At 38.1% G+C, this 20,064-nt stretch overlaps 1 protein-coding gene across 6 annotated transcripts in view; it reads left to right on the forward strand.

Annotated features, from left to right (window-relative positions):
- NAV3 (neuron navigator 3) overlaps positions 1-20,064 on the forward strand; it is a 915,819-nt gene that overhangs the window by 797,074 nt on the left and 98,681 nt on the right. For all 6 annotated transcript variants that reach the window (XM_055394051.2, XM_088836813.1, XM_088836814.1 and 3 more), the window contains 3 exons: positions 15,766-15,898; positions 16,560-16,830; positions 17,999-18,707. In XM_055394051.2, coding sequence (XP_055250026.2) covers positions 15,766-15,898; positions 16,560-16,830; positions 17,999-18,707 — 1,113 coding nt within the window. The remainder of the gene's footprint in view (positions 1-15,765; positions 15,899-16,559; positions 16,831-17,998; positions 18,708-20,064) is intronic.

Below are 20,064 nucleotides of genomic sequence, written 5' to 3' on the forward strand. Positions count from 1 at the left end.
AGTCATGTCCGACTATTTGCAACCCCATGGACTGTACAATCTGTGGAATTCTCTAGACCAGAATACTGGAGTGGGTAGCCTTTCCCTTCTCCAGGGGATCTTCCCAACCCAGGGATGGAATCCAGGTCTCCCGCATTGCAGGCAGATTCTTTACCAGCTGAGCCACAAGGGAAGCCCTTGTGGCTATAAATGGCAATAGTTTTTAGAAGAATAGCTAATTAGTGTAATTTTGAGAAAGTTTTTTTTAAAGGCTTCGATTCTTAGTTATATATATATATATATATATATGTATGTATCTATCTATCTATCTGCTGCTGCTGCTGCTAAGTCGCTTCAGTCGTGTCCAGCTCTGTGCGACCCCATAGACGGAAGCCCACCAGGCTCCGCCGTCCCTGGGATTCTCCAGGCAAGAACACTGGAGTGGGTTGCCATTTCCTTCTCTAATGTGTGAAAGTGAAATCGCTCAGTCATGTCCGACCCTTAGCGACCCCACGGCCTGCAGCCTACCAGGCTGCTCCATCCATGGGATTTTCTAGGCAAGAGTACTGGAGTGGCTTGCCATTGCCTTCTCCGATCTATCTATCTAGACATATATATATATATATATAAATATTTTGAAGTTGTAGTCTTCACTGTGTAAAAAAAAACTGCAACTCTACCTCACTATACTAGAACAGCATATATTACTGTAAAAATCAACAAGTAAGTCAGTGGAACATATCTGATAATCATTTTTAAAAATACCATACATTAAGACTTGGTAAGTGAACTATAATAATAAATAGAAAGGAATAGTTATCAATAAATGATGTCTATGAAATTCACTGGCTGTTTTTTTAAATAAGTAGTTCCTCACTTTACCATAACAATAGTATATAAAAAGAAAGAGGCAGAGGAATCAAATTATACATGCAAAATTTCCTGGGAGAAATTGGAGAAAAGATCAGAGATGGGTTTTTTCAACTCCATTCATTAAAATGTAATAAATAAAAGTAAAAACCATGAAATAGATTGAGAAAATATTTGAAACATTTTTAATATATAAAAACATTGTTAGATTTTTTTTCTTATTGTTATTTAAACTCTGTTGGAAAGATATACAAAAAAATAGACAATTTATGGATATAAAATTAGCTAATGAACCTATAGAAAATGTAATCCCACTTACAATTTGATCAATTTAATTAAGACTACATTAAGGAACTGTTGCACATCTCAAAACTTTTGAATCACTGAAGGAAACCATGTGCCTGAAAGTATCCAGAGTTTTGTAAGATTGGCACTCTTATGGCTGGCAGGAGCATAAAATGATGTCTTTCTCACTTATTATGCTTGCTTCTGCAGTGCTTGAAATGTTTGTATTTTGTGAATCATTAATTCTCTTTCTAGGACTTTACCCTAAGAAAATAACTGTAAATATAATCTAAATACTTACATACAAATATTCACTGAAGTGTTATTTACAATAGTAAAAAAAAATTATAAAGTATTTCATATATCCTAAAGCGGAAGTGGTAAAATATATAATAGTTGATATAATTATATCAAAGAAAATATAAAGATTTTAAAAATCATCGTAAAGTAATGCAAATGAGGAAGGTACAGTCAGACATGCCATCAGGTATAATCGTCTAGGTCTCAGTGAGGTCAGTTTACATATGTATATATTATACATCCAGAAAATGACTTGACAGAAATCACAAAATGTTGGTGGGTACTTCTAGTGGGATTACAGATAAATTAAAAGATTTGTCTCTTTTATGTATTTCTGGACTTCCAAGTTTGCAACAATGGGTACATACTGGTTTTTTAATTTATGTAAGATTTAAAAAGATACCAAGTGGATCTTAACCCCAAGTTAGCTTTCATATGAGTTATGTGTTATATTCTCAGCTTTTCACTAATAGGAAACCTTTAAAGAAGCTTCTACACTTTGCAACTATGTAACGGAATCATTAAAGAAGGCTTTGAAATAAACTAGCAAAACCATAATAAGCATTGTTCCAGTGATGTGTTTCAGCAAAATAATTTTAATAAGATTATTTTCTCTCTTATGGTATCAGCCTGTATAATAATAAAAACAAAAATAGATGTTTCTTATCTGTCTCAGATACCATTAATTCTTAAAATCTGCCAGATTACATAGATTCATTTCAAGCTAACATCATTCATCATCTTTAATCAAATCTACCTAGGGCTTTCTTTTATAAAGAACAAGAGCTTTTTCTTTTTTGTTTATCTTACCCTGTCTGATGCCATAATAGAATAACTGTAAATATTCATTATCTGTTTTCTAGAAAAAAGAAAGGGGAATGAAAAGGCCAGTGAATAGAGTTTATTGATGCTCTCCTTATCCAAAACCCCCACAGAATAATAGTAGTCTCTATACATATTTCACGGATAAATATATAGCATGTTGTTCACATTAAAAATAGTGAAAATGGAGAAATTTTAACTTCATGTTTATGTGAATTGCCAGTTTTTGCCAAGAGTTATGCACTTCAACTATGATGTTAAACTCATATACATTTTCCTTGATATATAAAAATAACAGTACTAAGTGCAAACAAAATTTAAGATGAAATTATGCTTTGCGTTCTGTTGATGAATTCTTTACTTTTCCAAAAATCCATTCATGCCTCTATTGCCAATAGAAACTCTACAAGAGATCTAGTCTTTTTTTTCCTCTCTTACCACATTCCAACTAAAGGAAAACTTCTGTTTTCTATATAATTCACTCACTAAATACTTCTGACACCAAATGTTTGGTGTTTTCTTTTTTTCCACACCAACCAATTCTTTGACACCAGCTCTGTATCCTATGTTCAATTCAGCTCAGGTCTGGCCCTATCTACCTGGAATTTGCATCTGATGCCACAAAGCCAAAGGCTCAGTCCCATAAGACTGCTCCCACTTCAGATGCCAATTGCAAGCCCAGGCCTCCTATTTCTGACTGACCAGCTATAAATTGGAGGTTCCTATGACCCTCTTCGGGTTCTATAATTTGCTAGAATGACTCACAGAACTCAGGGAAACATTTACTTATATTTGCTGGTTTATTATAAAGGATATGACAAAGGATATAGATGAATAACCAACTGAAGAGTTGCATACAGCAAGGTAGAGAGAAGGGACATGAAACAACCAAGCTCTCTCTTGGCAACCTACTGTCTAAGCACCTCTGTATGTTCACCTGGAAGCCCTCTGAACCTCATAATTTATGGATTTTTATGGAGGCTTTGTTACGTAGGCATGATACATTAACTCAGTCTTCAGCCCTTCTTCCTCCCAAAGAATGGAGGTGTGAGATAAATCAATAAATGATCTAGTATCTCATAGTCACAAAGTAAGGCCTTAATCTGTGATACCTTCACTCATTCTAATTATATGAGTGTAATGGTTTTTCCCGTGGTCATGTATGGATGTGAGAGTTGGACCGTGAAGAAAACTGATCGCCGAAGAATCGATGCTTTTGAACTGTGGTGTTGGAGAAGACTCTTGAGAGTCCCTTATACTGCAAGGAGATCCAACCAGTCCATTCTAAAGGAGATCAATCCTGGATGTTCATTGGAGGGACTGATGCTAAAGCTGAAACTGCAATACTTTGGCCACCTCATGCGAAGAGTTGACTCACTGGAAAAGACTCTGATGCTGGGAAAGGTTGGGGGCGGGAGGAGAAGGGGATGACGGAGAATGAGATGGCTGGATGGCATCACCAACTCTGTGGACATGAGTTTGAGTATACTCCGGGAGTTGGTGATGGACAGGGAGGCCTGGCGTGCTGTGATTCATGGGGTCGCGGAGAGTCAGACACGACTGAGTGACTGAACTGAACTGAAGTAATTTTGAATTGTGGTTTAAAAGAAAAAGACCAATAAGCCAACCAAGTGTTTGTTGTCTTATTAGAACAAAAGATGCTCCTATCACCCAGAAGATTCCCAGGAATAGAGGAGCTCTGCCTTAGAAACTAGAATCCAAGACCAAATATTAGAACAAAACATGATCCTGGCGTCCCTATCACCTAAAAAAATTACAAAACTCTTAGGAGCTCTGTAGAAGGAAATGGGGATAGAAACCAAGTGTATATTGCCTATTATGTCATACCAGCCGACAGCAAATCCTGTCATTTCTACCTCCAAATATATCTTGAAACTGCCTTCCTTTTGTAAAATTTTACTTATTTATCTGCTCTGAGTCTTAGTTTGCAGCATGTGGGTTCCAGTTCCCTGCTGCTGCTGCTAAGTCACTTCAGTCATGTCCGACTCTGTGTGACCCCATAGATGGCAGCCCACCAGGCTCCCCCGTCCCTGGGATTCTCCAGGCAAGAACACTGGAGTGGGTTGCCATTTCCTTCTCCAATGTGTAAAAGTGAAAGTGAAGTCGCTCAGTCGTGTCCGACCTCTAGCGACCCCATGGACTGCAGCCCACCAGGCTCCTCCATCCATGGGATTTTGCAGGCAAGAGTACTGGAGTGGCTTGCCATTGACCAGGTATCAAACCCAGGTTCCCTGCATTGGAGGCACAAAGTCTTGGCCACTGGAGCAACATGGAACCCCCAAACTGCCTTCTTTTAGTTTACTTCTAACCCCCTCATCAAAAACTGACAGATATTGTAATAACGTCTTCGCTGAGCTTCTCAATACTTTTCCTCCTTCCCTCTAATATCCTCATGACACTGGAGTATTATTTTTAAATGTTAGATCTGCGCATGTCATTTCATGGCTTGGAACTATTTGGTGAATTTCTTTCATACTTCCAAGGAACTCTAACGTCTTAACATTGTCTAGAAGATCGTTCAAGAGCTGGTCCTGCCTACTTCCCAGTCTCAGAACTGACACTTGCCCCTTGCTTGGGGCTGCATAGCCCTGCTGCCCCCTGCCCTCTGCTGCTTCTGGGTCTTTGCACTCGCTGCCTCTCTCCCTGTTGTCTTCTCCACGCCTTTCACAGACGGCTTTCCTTCACCCTTCGCTCGTCTATTTTGTGACTGTCTACAGCTGCCTCCTCAGAGAGGCTGTTCTTTATTCACCTGACGTAATAGTAAAAACCAACCTTCTGATTGGTTTTTCTCTCATATAATCACATTGATTTTTTTAACCACAATTCATAATGATGTGCACATTTAAGTGTTAGAATGAGTAAAGGTTGTAGTATATGACTGTAAGACTAGATGGTTTCTTTTGTCGTTTGAAAAAAATGCACAACCTAAGCATTGAAATTATTGTCGTGGTCTGGGCACAGGTTGGAAAAGAATTTTCAGACATGAGACAGAATGAGAGGGAAAGAAAGCTTATTAGAGTGGGAGACGCTGTTAGAACAGCGGGCCAGCTCAGGGGAGAACCGGCGCTGAACAGGTGTGCTTAGTCCACTTTTACACCCAGGGTACAAGAGTGGGATAGGGGTCTTGCGGGCCATTTGCTGATTGGATGAGGCACAGGCACACATACTGAGTGGGGGAAGAGTAAGGCAAATGCCTTCTCCCCATGGGGTAGGAGGGGAGGCAGGTTATACTGCTCAGGGGGACCTGGAATCCATTAGTAGTTACAGCATGGGGGCAGGAAGGATGACAGGGGTCTGGTTTTTCTTTTCCTGCATTCCATGACCCTCCTTGGTTTAATCTGCTCTTTCGTTCTTGGGTCACCACAATTATGTTTTATTTTGTGGAAAAAACTGAGGACTTCAGTCTGGGATACAGACTCTCAGGTAGCTTTGAGAGGCTCTTCTAAAGAAGTAAGGGAGGAGCCAAGATATACACGAGTTTCTGCAACAAACACAGTCACAGCATCAAAATATTACTGTTACTGAAGGAAAACCAGACGTCTCAAGTGACTCAGTGTAATGCTTTTGTGTGCACAAGAAAAGGCAAAATGCTGGGCTCTTTGAAACCATTCTTCAATGTGTACCTCAGCTATTTGGGATCCATATCCTGCATTTCCCTCGGGAGTCTCCTCAGCGTGCAGTGCCGGGGAGTCACTGAGGTGGCTGATGGCTTGATGGAAGGCTTGCTGTTTCTCTCCGGAGTTCCCTCAGGGCTCACTGTAGAGGCTGGGTGATTGCAACATTCTTTGTCTACTGCTATGGGCAGGCAACATTGTTTTCACTCACCGTTGATTTATCCCACAAACATTAAGAACCTATCATGGGCCAGATGGCAGCCTGAATGCTGAAACTACGAGAAAAGCCACTCTCTTTGCCCTCAACCACAGTCCTGTAGCTGTACCTACATTGCAAGCAGATCCATTACAGGACAGTAGAAGCACACTGGTAGTTAATACAGACAGGGGAGAGTTAATGTGTCCTTGGAAATCCTAGATGGGTTCATAAAGGAAACGACATTTTGACTTGATTATAAACCAGTTGCTTATACTCCACTGCAGAGTTAATGAGCAGTGGAGGGACAGAATACCTTTGAAAGTAGGACATTTTTGTAAAAACTCAGTGAAGACCATGTTCATTTTATAGGTTGAAAGGATTACTTTAAACATAAAATTGTGTTTAGTATATTGATGTTAGTATATACTTGGGTTTCTCTAATTATACAATCTTTTTTAATGCCTCATTCTTTTTTCTTGGTGATAAAATATTTTTCGAGGGAAATGCTGAATGAATCATTGTTGAGATACACGCCATTGCTTTCTTTCAATGACCCTGAAGTAATGTAGAATTTACACTTCAGTGGTTGCAGTGCTCAAATGTGGCAGGTAGTGCATTGTGCTTGCTGATTAAAAAAAAAAAAAAAAGAATTTATGGAATAGGTCTAAGTGGTTTTATGCTCATTTAGTTTTGAGGAAAAGATCGTTGACTTAACATATTAGTACCAAACTGCACAGCCTCAATAGTTGATTGTCAGTATTTTTAAGATTATTATTGTAAAGATCATTATGTCTAAATATTTTTGAGATAACTGTTATCTTCTTATGTGTATTATGGAAATTGGCATAAACACTGGAAATGGAAAACAAAGCTATTCTGGAATGTAATAGACTTTCAAGTGGTACCTTTATTTCCTTAGGCAAATGTTATTTACTTTTGCCTTAGAAACAGAAGGCATATCCAGAAGTTTTCACCCAATGGTCTTATAGATAACTACAGAGACTCCTCTTTTATTTTCAGGAAAAAATTACTTGTCTTAAGAAATATACAGTAAAATCATTAGAACTTGTACTTTATCATATATTATTATTTTTTCATATATTATACTGTGTTATATCATATACTTGTACTTTATCATATATTATATTTAGGCTGGAAGAGAGCAGCCTATTTTTCTCAGTATGACTATCTTATGAGATTTTTAACTTGGACCTCTGACATACCCATGGAATGTCTCCCTTTTCTTCTAGCCTCTACGTTTTTTCTGTTTTTACCACCTCACTTATAACTAAAAAATACCCGTTTTATAATAGACACTCAAGGAATAAATGGGAATCTCCACACTTGTCTGTGTCTGCAGAGCCTAAATGCAACTAGTGTATTGGACTGTATGTGTGAGATGTCCCTAGACTCAAGCACTGGAATGAACACTTTGTTATGTTATCTATGTTATTTACCAATGGCCAACTTTGTTTAAATCATGTATAAAAATGATAAATTTTCATGTATAAAAATGATAAATTTATTTATCATCCAGGTGTGTGTTGAAAAATTACTGACCAACAGCACTAGCATTTTTCCCTGGAATTAGTTTTATATCTGTAAAATTACTTTAACATTTATTTACTTAATATTTCAGAATTCTTCAACATAAAAACAAAAAAAAAAGATTATTAATAAATTCCACATATATTTGCTTCTCAGTGTAAATCCAGGGGTGAACATTAGTGTCAGAGCCACAGTGCATAGCCAAATAAATAGATCCCCAGCTTCATTGAGTTATTCAGTTCAGTTCAGTCACTCAGTCATGTCTGACTCTTTGAAAACCCATGGAATGCAGCACACCAGGCCTCCCTGTCATCACCAACTCCTGGAGTTTCTCAAACTCATGTCAATTGAGTCAGTGATGCCATCCAACCATCTCATCCTCTGTCGTCCCCTTCTCCTGCCTTCAATCTTTCCCAGCATCAGGGTCTTTTCCAATGAGTCAGTTCTTCACATCAGGTGGTCAAAGTATTGGAGTTTCAGCTTCTCATCAGTACTTCCAATGAATATTCAGGACTGATTTCCTTCAGGATGGACTAGTTGGATCTCCTTGCAGTCCAAGGGACTCTCAAGAGTTTCCAGCACCACAGTTCAGAAGCATCAATTCTTTGGCACTTACTTTCTTTGCAGTCCAACTCTCCCATCCATGCATGACTACTGGAAAAACCATAGCTTTGACTCGATGGATCTTTGCTGGCAAACTAATGTCTCTGCTTTTTAATATGCTGCCAAGGTTGATCATAGCTTTTCTCCCGAGGGGCAAGCGTCTTTTAATTTCTTGGCTGCAGTCACCATCTGCGGTGATTTTGAAGCCCCCAAAAATAAAGTCAACCACTGTTTCCACTGTTTCCCCGTCTATTTCCCGTGAAGTGATGGGACCAAATGCCATGAGCTTAGTTTTCTGAATGTTGAGTTTTAAGCCAACTTTTTCACTCTCCTCTTTCACTTTCATCAAGAGGCTTTTTAGTTCCTCTTCACTTTCTGCCATAAAGGTGGTGTCATTTGTATATCTGACGTTATCGATATTTCTTCCAGAAATCTTGATTCCAGCTTGTGCTTCTTCCAGCCCAGCGTTCCTCATGATGTACTCTGCATATAAGTTAAATAAGCAGGGTGACAATATACAGCCTTGACCTACTCCTTTCTCTATTTTGAACCAGTCTGTGGTTCCATGTCCATTTCTAACTTGCTTCTTGACCTGCATACAGATTTCTCAGGAGGCAGGTCAGGCGGTCTGGTATTCCCATCTCTTTAAGAATGTTCCACAGTTTGTTCTGATCCACACAGTCAAAGGTTTTGGCATAGTCAACAATTAATCTTTAAAAATATAAATATTAAAAACATGCCAAAAGAGTCACTTTATTCTTAGAATAATTAGTAATCTAGTGTATATCCAAATTGTGATTTACCAACAGGTTAATTAGCTACTTTTTAAAAACTTCATATACAATAATTTTTTTTCTGTAGTTCGGAATTTTGATGTATACAACAAGTCATGTCTCAGACCCCACAGATCTTCCCATGCTCCTATCCCCCGGCAGTCACTGATTTGTCCTACATATCTGTAGTTCTGCCTTTTCTAGAATGCCACATCAGTGGAGTGCATGTGAATGTTCTTAGCAGCTTTATTCATAGTATTTTAAACTGGAAATAACACCATGTGTAAATGCAAACTGTGTGTATAAGATACTCAGATTTTTAATTTTTTTTTAACTGTCCTAGTTTGTTGAGAAAAGCTTAGCAGAGCAATAGATCTGTAATTTGGAGGAGATAAAGACTTGCTCTTTTATAAAAAAAGATATAATCAGAAATTCTTAGAACATCTTAATGAAATTAAAAATGAAATGATGAAAATATATTGAGTTTGAGACATATTACGTGGAGCTAATTATTTGAGTAAATTAATTTTTGTCAGTTAAAAAGCTATTTTCTCTGGAATTTTTCACTTAAGTAAATATGCCATAATAAATAAGATTAATTGCATCCTACCTAGGGAGAATTCTGGTTCTAATAAACCAAAGATGAAAGTCAAAACACAGTTAAGGTGAGGAAAATCATGTTGTCATCAATCAAAAGGTGTTCCTTTAAGATTACTTAGCAAAGAAATATGTTGAACACATTTTTTTTCCCTCAATTTTACATTTATTATTGCTTTTAGTCTAACTTAACATTATTGGATAGAGGCAGTATTCTCAAAAGTAAAACTGTTTCATTTATTTAACAAACATCAACTAATCATCTGTTCAATGGTTGACACCATGTTATGTGCTAGAATTATGAAGATAAATGTCACACAGTCTCTGACGTCAGGTAATCCAGATTATGACCAAGAAGATGGGAAGACACCAAAATAGTGGCATAACAAGTGGTACATGCTCTGTTACAGTGATTAACATTTATTTCCTCTGATCACGCTGCATATCCGTGTCTGGAAGACATGCTTGAACTCTTCTAATGAGTGGTAGAGTGCCATTCTGCCACATATTTGCCATTCATCTCTATTACAACCCTTACCATTTTGTATTATAATGGTCTGTTTACGTTTGCCCTCCACAATACACGGTGAGTTCTTCAAAGGAGAAGAGCTATAATTTATTAGCCACTTAATGAATAAGAGCAGATTCTTACTAATAGCTCTTATGGAAGGGGTATACACACTGGTAATACAGAACTCAAGGAGGGCCATGTCACGTGTAACTTAGACAGACCTTAGAGGATAAGAAACAACTTGATTAACAGTGAATCCAGGTGAGAGAAGAGAGATACTAGCAGTAATATTTTGAAGAAGGATAAACAGGTAGGCAGTAACTGAAAGGGAGAAGAATTTTTAAAGAGAAATGATGGGATGTAGGTAGACTGAATTTGAGATGTGAATAGGACATCCTTGAGAAACTAACTGTTCAGTACAAGGCTGGAAAGACTGATCAATTAATCAAGAAAGAAGTCTGAATTAGAGATATAAACTTGAGTATCGTCACTATGGAGGTGATATTGAAGTTGTGAGAGACTAAGAAATTTCCAAGAAAGAATCTCTAAGGTGGTTTAAGATTCAGTTCTGAATTTTAAGGAATTCGAAGGAATCACAAAGAAGAGACAAGTAAAGTGTTCTGTGGACTGGGGAACTTTGCAAAGAGCCTCTAAAGGCTCATCATTGGTGTATTTCAAGATACAAGGGGTGAGAAGATGGGAGGCGAGGGAGAGAAGTGCTGACCAAGTTTTAGGGCAAAATTCCTGGGGTCACATCCCAGCTCCATCATTCAAACTACCTGAACCCCTTTATATAATGTCTGTCTCTTGGTTTCATTTGGGGATTAGATAATATATATTAAGTATTTTGGAGAAGGAAATGGCAACCCACTCCAGTGTTCTTGCCTGGAGAATCAAAGGGACAGAGGAGCCTGGTGGGCTGCCGTCTGTGGGGTCGCACAGGGTCGGACACGACTGAAGGGACTTAGCAGCAGCAGCAGCATTAAGTAGTTAGAAGAGTAGGACGCATAGTAAGCACTCAATCCATGGATTTATTGACCTTTGTGAAAGCGGTTTCACTAAAATACTAGGAGGAAGATCTTGGGATCCAGAGAAAGAAGAGAGAAACAAAGCTATATCATTGAAATCTGAAGAAAGTCACTCTTGGATTAGGCAGAATTTCTAAGTGAGAAATCTAACCTCAGCTGAGAAATCACCTGAGGTTATGTAACTTGAATCTATATGCAGTCATTATTACATATTATAAAAATATATAATAATATTTTTATATTAGTCATTCTCATTAATTGACTTTGTTGTCATTTTCCAAAATAGTAATAGGGAAAACATGCTTAATTAACAGAGTCAAGACAGGTATGGAGGACCACTATGGTGGCAAGAGCTAGAACAGAGTACGTCTCACTTTAGCAGTCCTTTTGTTCCAGCATCTTTAGATCCTGCATCATTCAGTAAAGACATCAGTGGCGTAAAAAACACAAGAAGGCTATTAAAAGTAGACAACAGGAAGTAGCTATCAAATAGCCTTAAAAATTAGGAATCAGATTTTAGAATTCTGGAAGTATGGAAGATTGTGATCAAAAATGAGACTGCAGCATTTATCTTGGAGGTAAAGCAGTTTGAGGAGATGGAAAAGTGTAAAGTATTATTAAAGGGTTCATATAAATGATTCATTTTCTTCCTGTGCTACCCTGTCAGATAGGGAGATCAGAATAGCAAGACTAGCTATGGGCCTCTAATAAAGGCTCACATGAAAAACTTTAATTTTAGAATTTCATTGTTCTTTCCATTACACCAAAATACATTCAGATTGTTCATGTCTATGATATTTCTTAATTTGATATATTTTTAAATTTTTCTGTTGTGAGATTGAAACTTTATATCTTATTTTTGATTCTCTCATTTATATTATTTTAACCACAAAGCCATTGTGATCATTTGAGACTTTAAATGGCTTTAAAACACAAGTGATTTTTTAAAATTCCATGAGAGTTGTTGCATTTAACTTTGAGTTGCAAACGCTAGGATTTACATTGGTGAAAGCTATAGTTAGAAATATTGATTCTATCTTCCTTGCCAGAGAAATAGTTACCTTAAAAATATTCATTTTTAAAATGGTAAATTTCCTTTTTGTTTAATTTTCTTTGAGTACTTAATATATTGTGATAAGTATTTCTTAAAACTCCATTTCATATGAGTATGAAAGATTACCTCTGTAATTTTCTTTCTTTTAATCTGAATAAAAATGATAATTTATTCAACATTTACATCAGTCATTGCCATATAGTAGAAATTGCCAAATAGTAGAAATTCAAAGAAAACTATCACACAGTTCCGTGCTAAGAAAACTCAAGGTCTAATGATCCATTTATAGACATTTTTGTAGATTTGTAAAACAGTGTGCTGCATCCAGTCCTGTAAGTCTGTGACAACGCAGGGAGGAAGCTACCTAGCTTATCCTGAAGATAGTTGCGAGAATTGCTTTCTAAGGCAAGTATGAGGTAGTCAAGTAGGCTAAAGGGTAGCTTGATCAAAGGCAGAAGTTGTGAACAGTGTGATGAGGATGGGGACTGAATGCAGCTGTGAGTCCAGGTGCACACAGGCAGGCAGGGGATGGAGAGTTTCAACTGAGGAGGTAGTCTAGGGCCACATAAGCCGGAAAGCCATATGACTTTTAAAGGAATCTGATAAGTAACTGCTTAATCAGATAGCAATTAGTAATTGCTTAATCTAATTAAATAGCTATTTAAATAGATAAGTAGTTGCTCAAGTATGTATATTTAAAATTTTATAATTATATGCACACATTCCTGTGAGAATATATGTATTATGCTATGCTAAGTTGCTTCAGTCGTGTCGAACTCTTTGCGACCCTACGGACCATGGCCCATTAGGCTCCTCTGTCCTTGGGGTTCTCCAGGCAAAAATACTGGAGTAGGCTGTCATGCCCTCCTTCAGGGGATCTTCCTGACCCAGGGATCAAACCCACGTCTTTTATGTCTCCTGCATTGGCAGGTAGGTTCTTACCACTGGAGCCACCTGGGAAACCCAGTATATGTATTATATAGCATATATAAACATTTAAAAAAATTAGAGGATATATGAAAGAAGAAATATTATTTTAAAAATTATGAATTATTGATAGAGGTTCTTAGTTTCAAACTACAGGCTCTGTCTAAGGAATGAAGTGATATAAAAAGGCTGTTGGAATAATTGGGGTGATTGGATAATGAGGCTCTTTGCAGGCTTTTAGCCAACCATAGACCTAGGGCATCACTTCTTCCTCTGCCAGGAACTCTGAACCCTGGAACTAGAGACCAGATATCTGCCAGTGTTTATAAGAGAAAACTCGAATGACTACTACTATGTTTGCCAGAAGATTACTTTTCTCATTTGTGACTGTGGGTGCATGTGTAGGCCCTGTGTTACGTGTCCTCTCTGTCTATAAGGAAATCTGGAAATGTGAGTTTCTTACATTCTGTCTTAAGAAACTAAGACTGCTAATGTGGGAAATTATCAAAATAAGATGTGGGAAGATAATCAAAAGATTACAGCAGCCGCAAATGGCAGGTATTTCCTACAGTGGAGCAAAATACCCTTTTGCTGTGATTAAAAATATAATTATTATTGGGAGAAATATTAATAACTTTAGATATGCAGATGACACCACCCTTATGGCATAAAGTGAAGAGGATGAGATGGCTGGATGGCATCACCGACTCTGTGGACATGAGTTTGAGTGAACTCCGGGAGTTGGTGATGGACAGGGAGGCCTGGCCTGCCGTGATTCATGGGGTCGCAAAGAATCGGACACGACTGAGCGACTGAACTGAACTGAACTGAATAACATGATTTATAAATGTGTTTGGTCATCATGTTTTATGCTGTCAGTAGCTCACCTAGGGACAGCTCATCAATAACAATATTTTCTATAAATTCTAATTTAAAATTTTCTTCTTGATAATTACATTTCTAGTCAGTTTGCTCTATGATCTCAAGCCATCCCTATTATTTTTAATGTCTGGTGTGACTCAGAAAGTACACATAGCAGAGTAGGAAAAGTTACCAGTTTACCCTTCCTTTGAGGTTAGCTTGTCCTTTCGTTATGCATAGTCTCTTCTTTGTGTGGATTACTTGCAGATGGTTTTTTAAAGCCACTTGTCTATTTTATGAGACTTCACGCTTGTCTGTATGTGATATATGTATCCAGTTTACACAAATCAATTAATAGAGTGCAGGTGAGCAGCAGTATTTCACAGGAGACTGAAAACCAGCCAGTAAGTGAGAGCCGTGGTTCACCTCTTTACTCTCTGGAGTTCCCGTTCTCATCAGGTGACCCTGGTCAGCCTGCATGACTTCTGCATCGTCTGACATGTTGATTGAGTGAGGGTTCCCATGGTAGTCTGCACATGAATATTGATATTGCCTATTTATTTATTCGTCTTTCGATTGAGAACAGATTTATTAAGAATTTCCAATACTTTCTTTATGCGCCAAATGATTACTTTGTGCACCTTGAAGGGCAGGAACTTTATAGTGTGGAATCTACAGCTTTGGTAGAAAAAGTCTTTGAAGAGTATTAAGTAAGGGAGTGACATGGCTAGATTGAACTTCTGAACGTTGACACAAGTTTACCAGGTGAAGTTTATTGAGGACTGAAGGCAGGAAGGCCAGATGAAAGAATATTGTATGTTGTCCAGGTCAGAAATCGTGAAGTATTGCAAGAGGAATGCTATGATAAAATAAGTCTCAATCTTCAAGATTTGATAAATCATTGGAAGTAGTTATTGGTAGAAGAAAGAATGAGGAATGATTTTCTGGTTCCTGACTAAAGCACAGTTTGTGTGTGTGTGTATTTCTTTTTACTTTTTAACACAAAGGATGGATTCTTACATGCTATATGACTGACTCCTGATTGCCTTCTCAGGGGGAAAAACAAAGGTTATGGGTATATATATTTTTTTTTCCTGATGCCTTGCAGTATCTGTAGCAATATTTTTTGTTGTTGTTCAGTTGCTTAGTCATGTCCAACTCGTTGCAACCTCATGGATTTCAGCATGCCCAGCTTTCCTGTCGTTCACCAACCCCAGGAGTTTGCTCAAACTCATGTCCATTGACTCAGTGATGTCATCCTACTATTTCATCCTCTGTCATCCTCTTCTCCCCTGCCTTCAGTCTTTCTCAGCATCAGGGTCTTTTTCCAACGAGTCAACTCTTCACCTCAGGTGGCCAAAATACTGGAACTTCAGCTTCAGCATCAGTCCTTTCAGTGAATATTTGGGGTTGATTTCCTTTATGATTGACTGGTTTGACTTCCTTGCTGTCCAAGGGACTCTCAAGAGTCTGCTCCAGCACCACAGTTCAAAGGCATCAATTCTTCGGCTCTCAACATTATTTTTACTCATTTTATAAGCATTTCCCCTGTATCTGCTTTAGGCACTGATTCTTAACAAACCTTTGATAAGGTTATTCTCAGGTTTGTGCTCAGTTGTTAACAGCATGATTTTCCAAAAATGAAAAGTGAGTATTTTTCATCATAAGATTTTAAAAAAATAATAATTCTTTTCCCAATGATGCGTTAAGTGGAAATGTGGGTGATTTGCGTTGTGCATCCTATGCTTAGTCATTGCCGCTGCCTGTCTTTAGCTGGGATGACAGCAGTTCCGTGAGCAGTGGTCTCAGCGACACCCTGGATAACATCAGCACTGATGACCTGAATACCACATCCTCTGTCAGCTCTTACTCCAACATCACTGTCCCATCCCGAAAGAACACTCAGGTAAGAATTGCCTTCTTTCTTTCTCCAGTGCTTCTGCCAGATTTTTCCCCAAGTTATGTTACATTGCATTAAAATATAGCACAGCCTCTTAGTCTGAAGTAATTACATAAACTGAGGCAGCTTGTGTATATGTATTTTTTCGATTACAATCTTACCCAGAAAGACTTCTGGTGCATATCTTTCTTTATAATATTGATATAATTGTTTAGGAATCCAAAAATTATTTTTTAATTGTCTAATTTTGGATAGTTCATGATTCATTTTATATTGATCTCTGAGATGCATTGTTGAATCCCTTGAGAATGGTGAATCGAGAATGAATATTAGATAATTAAGTTTTATCTTGTCTTACTTTTCCTTGTTAGATTTGACACAGAAAATGCCTTCCTCTCTGGAGTGTTTAATTGAAGTTTTCTGCACACATTTCTTCTGATATTCTCTAATATGTGCAAGTGAGAATTATAGGACTAAAATTAATGAAAATGAAACTTAAATGAAGAGAGAGATAAGAATAGAGGCGTCTTTGGAGTTCTTTTGAGATACAAATCACTGCTGCTGCTTTTTTTTTTTTAAGCTAATTTTCTGAAAGGACATTCCAGGGCCCAATTCACACTTGATAGATTTTTCTGCACAAAGTTTTCCTGTCCTATTTTCTTCACAGCTGAAGACAGATTCAGAGAAACGATCTGCAACAGAGGAGCCTTGGGAGAGCACTGAGGAGCTGAAAAAACCCGAGGAGGACTTTGACAGCCATGGGGATGGGGGTGGCAAGTGGAAGGGTGTTTCCTCTGGACTTCCTGAAGACCCTGAGAAGACGGGGCAGAAAGCCTCCCTGGCTGTTTCTCAGACAGGCTCCTGGAGAAGAGGCATGTCAGCCCAAGGAGGGGCGCCATCCAGGCAGAAAACTGGGACCAGTGCACTCAAGACACCTGGTAGGCTGGTCTTCTGGCAGCTGTTAAGCTAAATTGTTTCCATTTGATCTTTGTTGTCTTTAATAGTAGCTTTTTATAATTATATCAAAAATATAATTATTTATATTTCTATAATACTTATACTTCTCCATATAAAAACCTTTTCTGTCTAAATTTCACATGCCTTATCATATGCATCCACATGAATACAACACTCCAGGCATCCCCTAGAGGGTATCATCACAGTTTGGTGAGTGTTTTATTTTGCCACAGTCATTTCCAGTCATGTGGAATTAAAATAAGCCAACTTATTAAAAAAACATAAGTTAGCTTTCATTCTGATTTTCTATAAAGTATGGAATATTTATGTTAAATCTCCCCTTATGTTTCACTTCTAAGAGGCAAGAAAAGTCACACTAATCTAATGGGTTGGATGGCTGGATTTGAAACATCATTTCCAAATTAGACTTGATGAAAAAATAGAGTAAAAGATTTCTGCAAATTGTACCATCCTTTTTTTTTAAAGACTCTCTCCCTATTTTAAAAATGGTGCCTCATATAAATAGATACTAATGTATCTGAGATTAGTATCTGAGATACTAATGTAACAGGATACTTCAAATACAATCATCTGATGAACTCTTTTTCAAGCACTTAGTTTGATGAGATTAAGTGCTATCTTTATAAAGGAAGAGAGTTGCAAGCTATAAGGCAATAAGACATAGCAAAAATATGCATTTTCATTTTATCTCCTTGATCTCTAGTCATTTTCCTCTAACAGCCATATTTTTATAGCTTTATACTTTATCTTCTGAATATATTGCATACATGCCTATTTAGAACTGAAATAATGAATAGGAATTTAAGTAGTAAAAAAAATATATTTGGGCTTTGGTGCAGTGGTAAAGAACCCACCTGCCAATGCAGGAGACACAGATGTGAATTCGATCCCTGGGTCAGGAAGATCCCCTGAAGTAGTAACTAGCAACTCACTGTAGTATTCTTGCCTGGGAAATCCCATGGACAGAGGAGCCTGGTGGGCCACAGTCCATGGGGTCGCAAAGAGTCAGACACGACTGAGCAACTAAGCACACGCACAGATGTATTCACATTTTACACTCTGTTTAAAGAAATATTGTGAAATCACAATGTGCGGGCACATAAATGTGTATGTTTTCTCACTCATTAGGGAAAACTGATGATGCCAAAGCTTCTGAGAAAGGAAAAAGTCCCCTGAAAGGGTCATCTCTACAGAGATCTCCATCAGATGCGGGAAAGAGCAGTGGAGATGAGGGGAAAAAGCCCCCCTCGGGCGTTGGAAGATCAACGGCCACTGGCTCTTTTGGATTTAAGAAGCCAAGTGGAGTCGGGTCCTCTGCCATGATCACTAGCAGTGGCGCCACCATAACAAGCGGCTCAGCCACACTGGGTAAAATCCCCAAATCTGCTGCCATTGGTGGGAAGTCAAACGCAGGGAGGAAAACCAGCTTGGATGGGTCACAGAATCAGGACGATGTTGGGCTGCATGTTAGCTCCAAAACCTCCCTGCAGTACCGCAGCTTGCCCCGCCCGTCCAAATCCAGCGCCAGTGGCATTCCCGGCCGAGGCGGCCACAGATCCAGCACCAGCAGCATCGATTCCAATGTCAGCAGCAAGTCAGCTGGTGCCAGCACCTCGAAACTCAGAGAACCCACGAAGATCGGCTCAGGGCGCTCGAGTCCCGTCACGGTCAACCAGACAGACAAGGAGAAAGAAAAGGTTGCGGTCTCAGATTCAGAGAGCGTTTCTTTGTCGGGCTCCCCCAAATCCAGCCCCACATCTGCTAGTGCCTGTGGGACACAAGGGCTCAGGCAGCCAGGGTCCAAGTACCCTGACATTGCCTCGCCGACGTTTCGAAGGTAAGAAAGCATGAAATGGTGCTGGGACAACAGTTAATGCTCTGTCTTAGGATATATGTGTGTCCCATGGCCTATCCTATAAAAGATGTATATCCTCAGTGGATGCTGTATATAACTTAGACTCTAAGTCCGTTTCTGAGTACAATGAGTTTTCAGAAGCCGATGCTATAAATAGCTAGTGGAAAAATATTGCTCATTTTGAGAAATGCTCCAAATTTGCAGTTTCACTATTGTCACAGCAAAATAAACAGCATTTATGAGTAAAAGCAGATGGTAGTACCTAGGGAGAGTAATAAAATAGTAGCTTGTAATAGATTTTCATCTTTACACAGTTAATAACAAAGTAAAATAGGTCTTTATGACTATTGGTATCCATTTTTAGTGTCTATTATCTTGTTGGCTCTTAATGAGCTGATGCTAATCATGAACATAGGTGAAGTTGTGTTCTTTATATAGTAATGGATCACAGTGGACAGATTTATGTAGCACCATATCCTGAAATATTATATGTACACCCGGGGCAGATTCATGTCAATGTATGGCAAAACCAATACAATAATGTCAAGTAAAAAAAAAAAAGAATATAAAAGTAAAAGCATGAAGAAAAAAAAAAGAAAATCAAGGTATGATATGATTGACAGAGTCGGACACGACTGAAGTGACTTAGCAGCAGCAGCAGCAGATACTTGGTATAGGATTATAACTAGGTAATGTGCTAGGTTTTCTAACTCATCATCAGCTTTCATTGATATGACTTGAATAACCTATAGGACTTGGTTTCTGCATGGGGATTATCTTTGATATTCAATATATGGAGTTCTCCTTCCCAATATCAGTGTCTTTAAATACTGATGTGTTTTAAGTGGCAGGAAAATACATACAGGTAAAGATTTAGGACAGACAGTTCAATTATTCTGGGTCTGTTTCCTCATCTATGAAATGATAGAATATGATTTATAGTCCATTTATAATCCATTACATGTTTATGGTTAGTATTTTTAGTGTTTGCTTTTATTATAGTGACTAAACCAAGAGCCTCTGGGAAACAGAGTGTCTTGAAACATTTACATTTCAGTAATCTCAGATACATGATTGTTTGAAAGACCTAGAGGTTTTATATTCCTCAGTAGAAATATTAATCCTGAAGAAGTGGTGTTTTGAAATGTTGATTTTCATTGAAAAGAACTATCACTTGTAGTGAGAGTAAATATTTCTGTTGCTTAAGTAAAAGCCAATAGTGCCCTCCAGTGGCCCATTACCTATGAAACAATTTCTCTTATTCATCATAAAATATTTCACTATAGGAAATAACGATTTCATTGCAACTTAATTAGTGATCATTATGTCATTTTTCATA

Source organism: Moschus berezovskii, chromosome 6 (genome assembly GCF_049115385.1).
Source record: "Moschus berezovskii isolate FMDL1 chromosome 6, NW_MosBer_1.0, whole genome shotgun sequence".
NCBI classification, from domain to species: Eukaryota; Metazoa; Chordata; class Mammalia; order Artiodactyla; family Moschidae; genus Moschus; species Moschus berezovskii.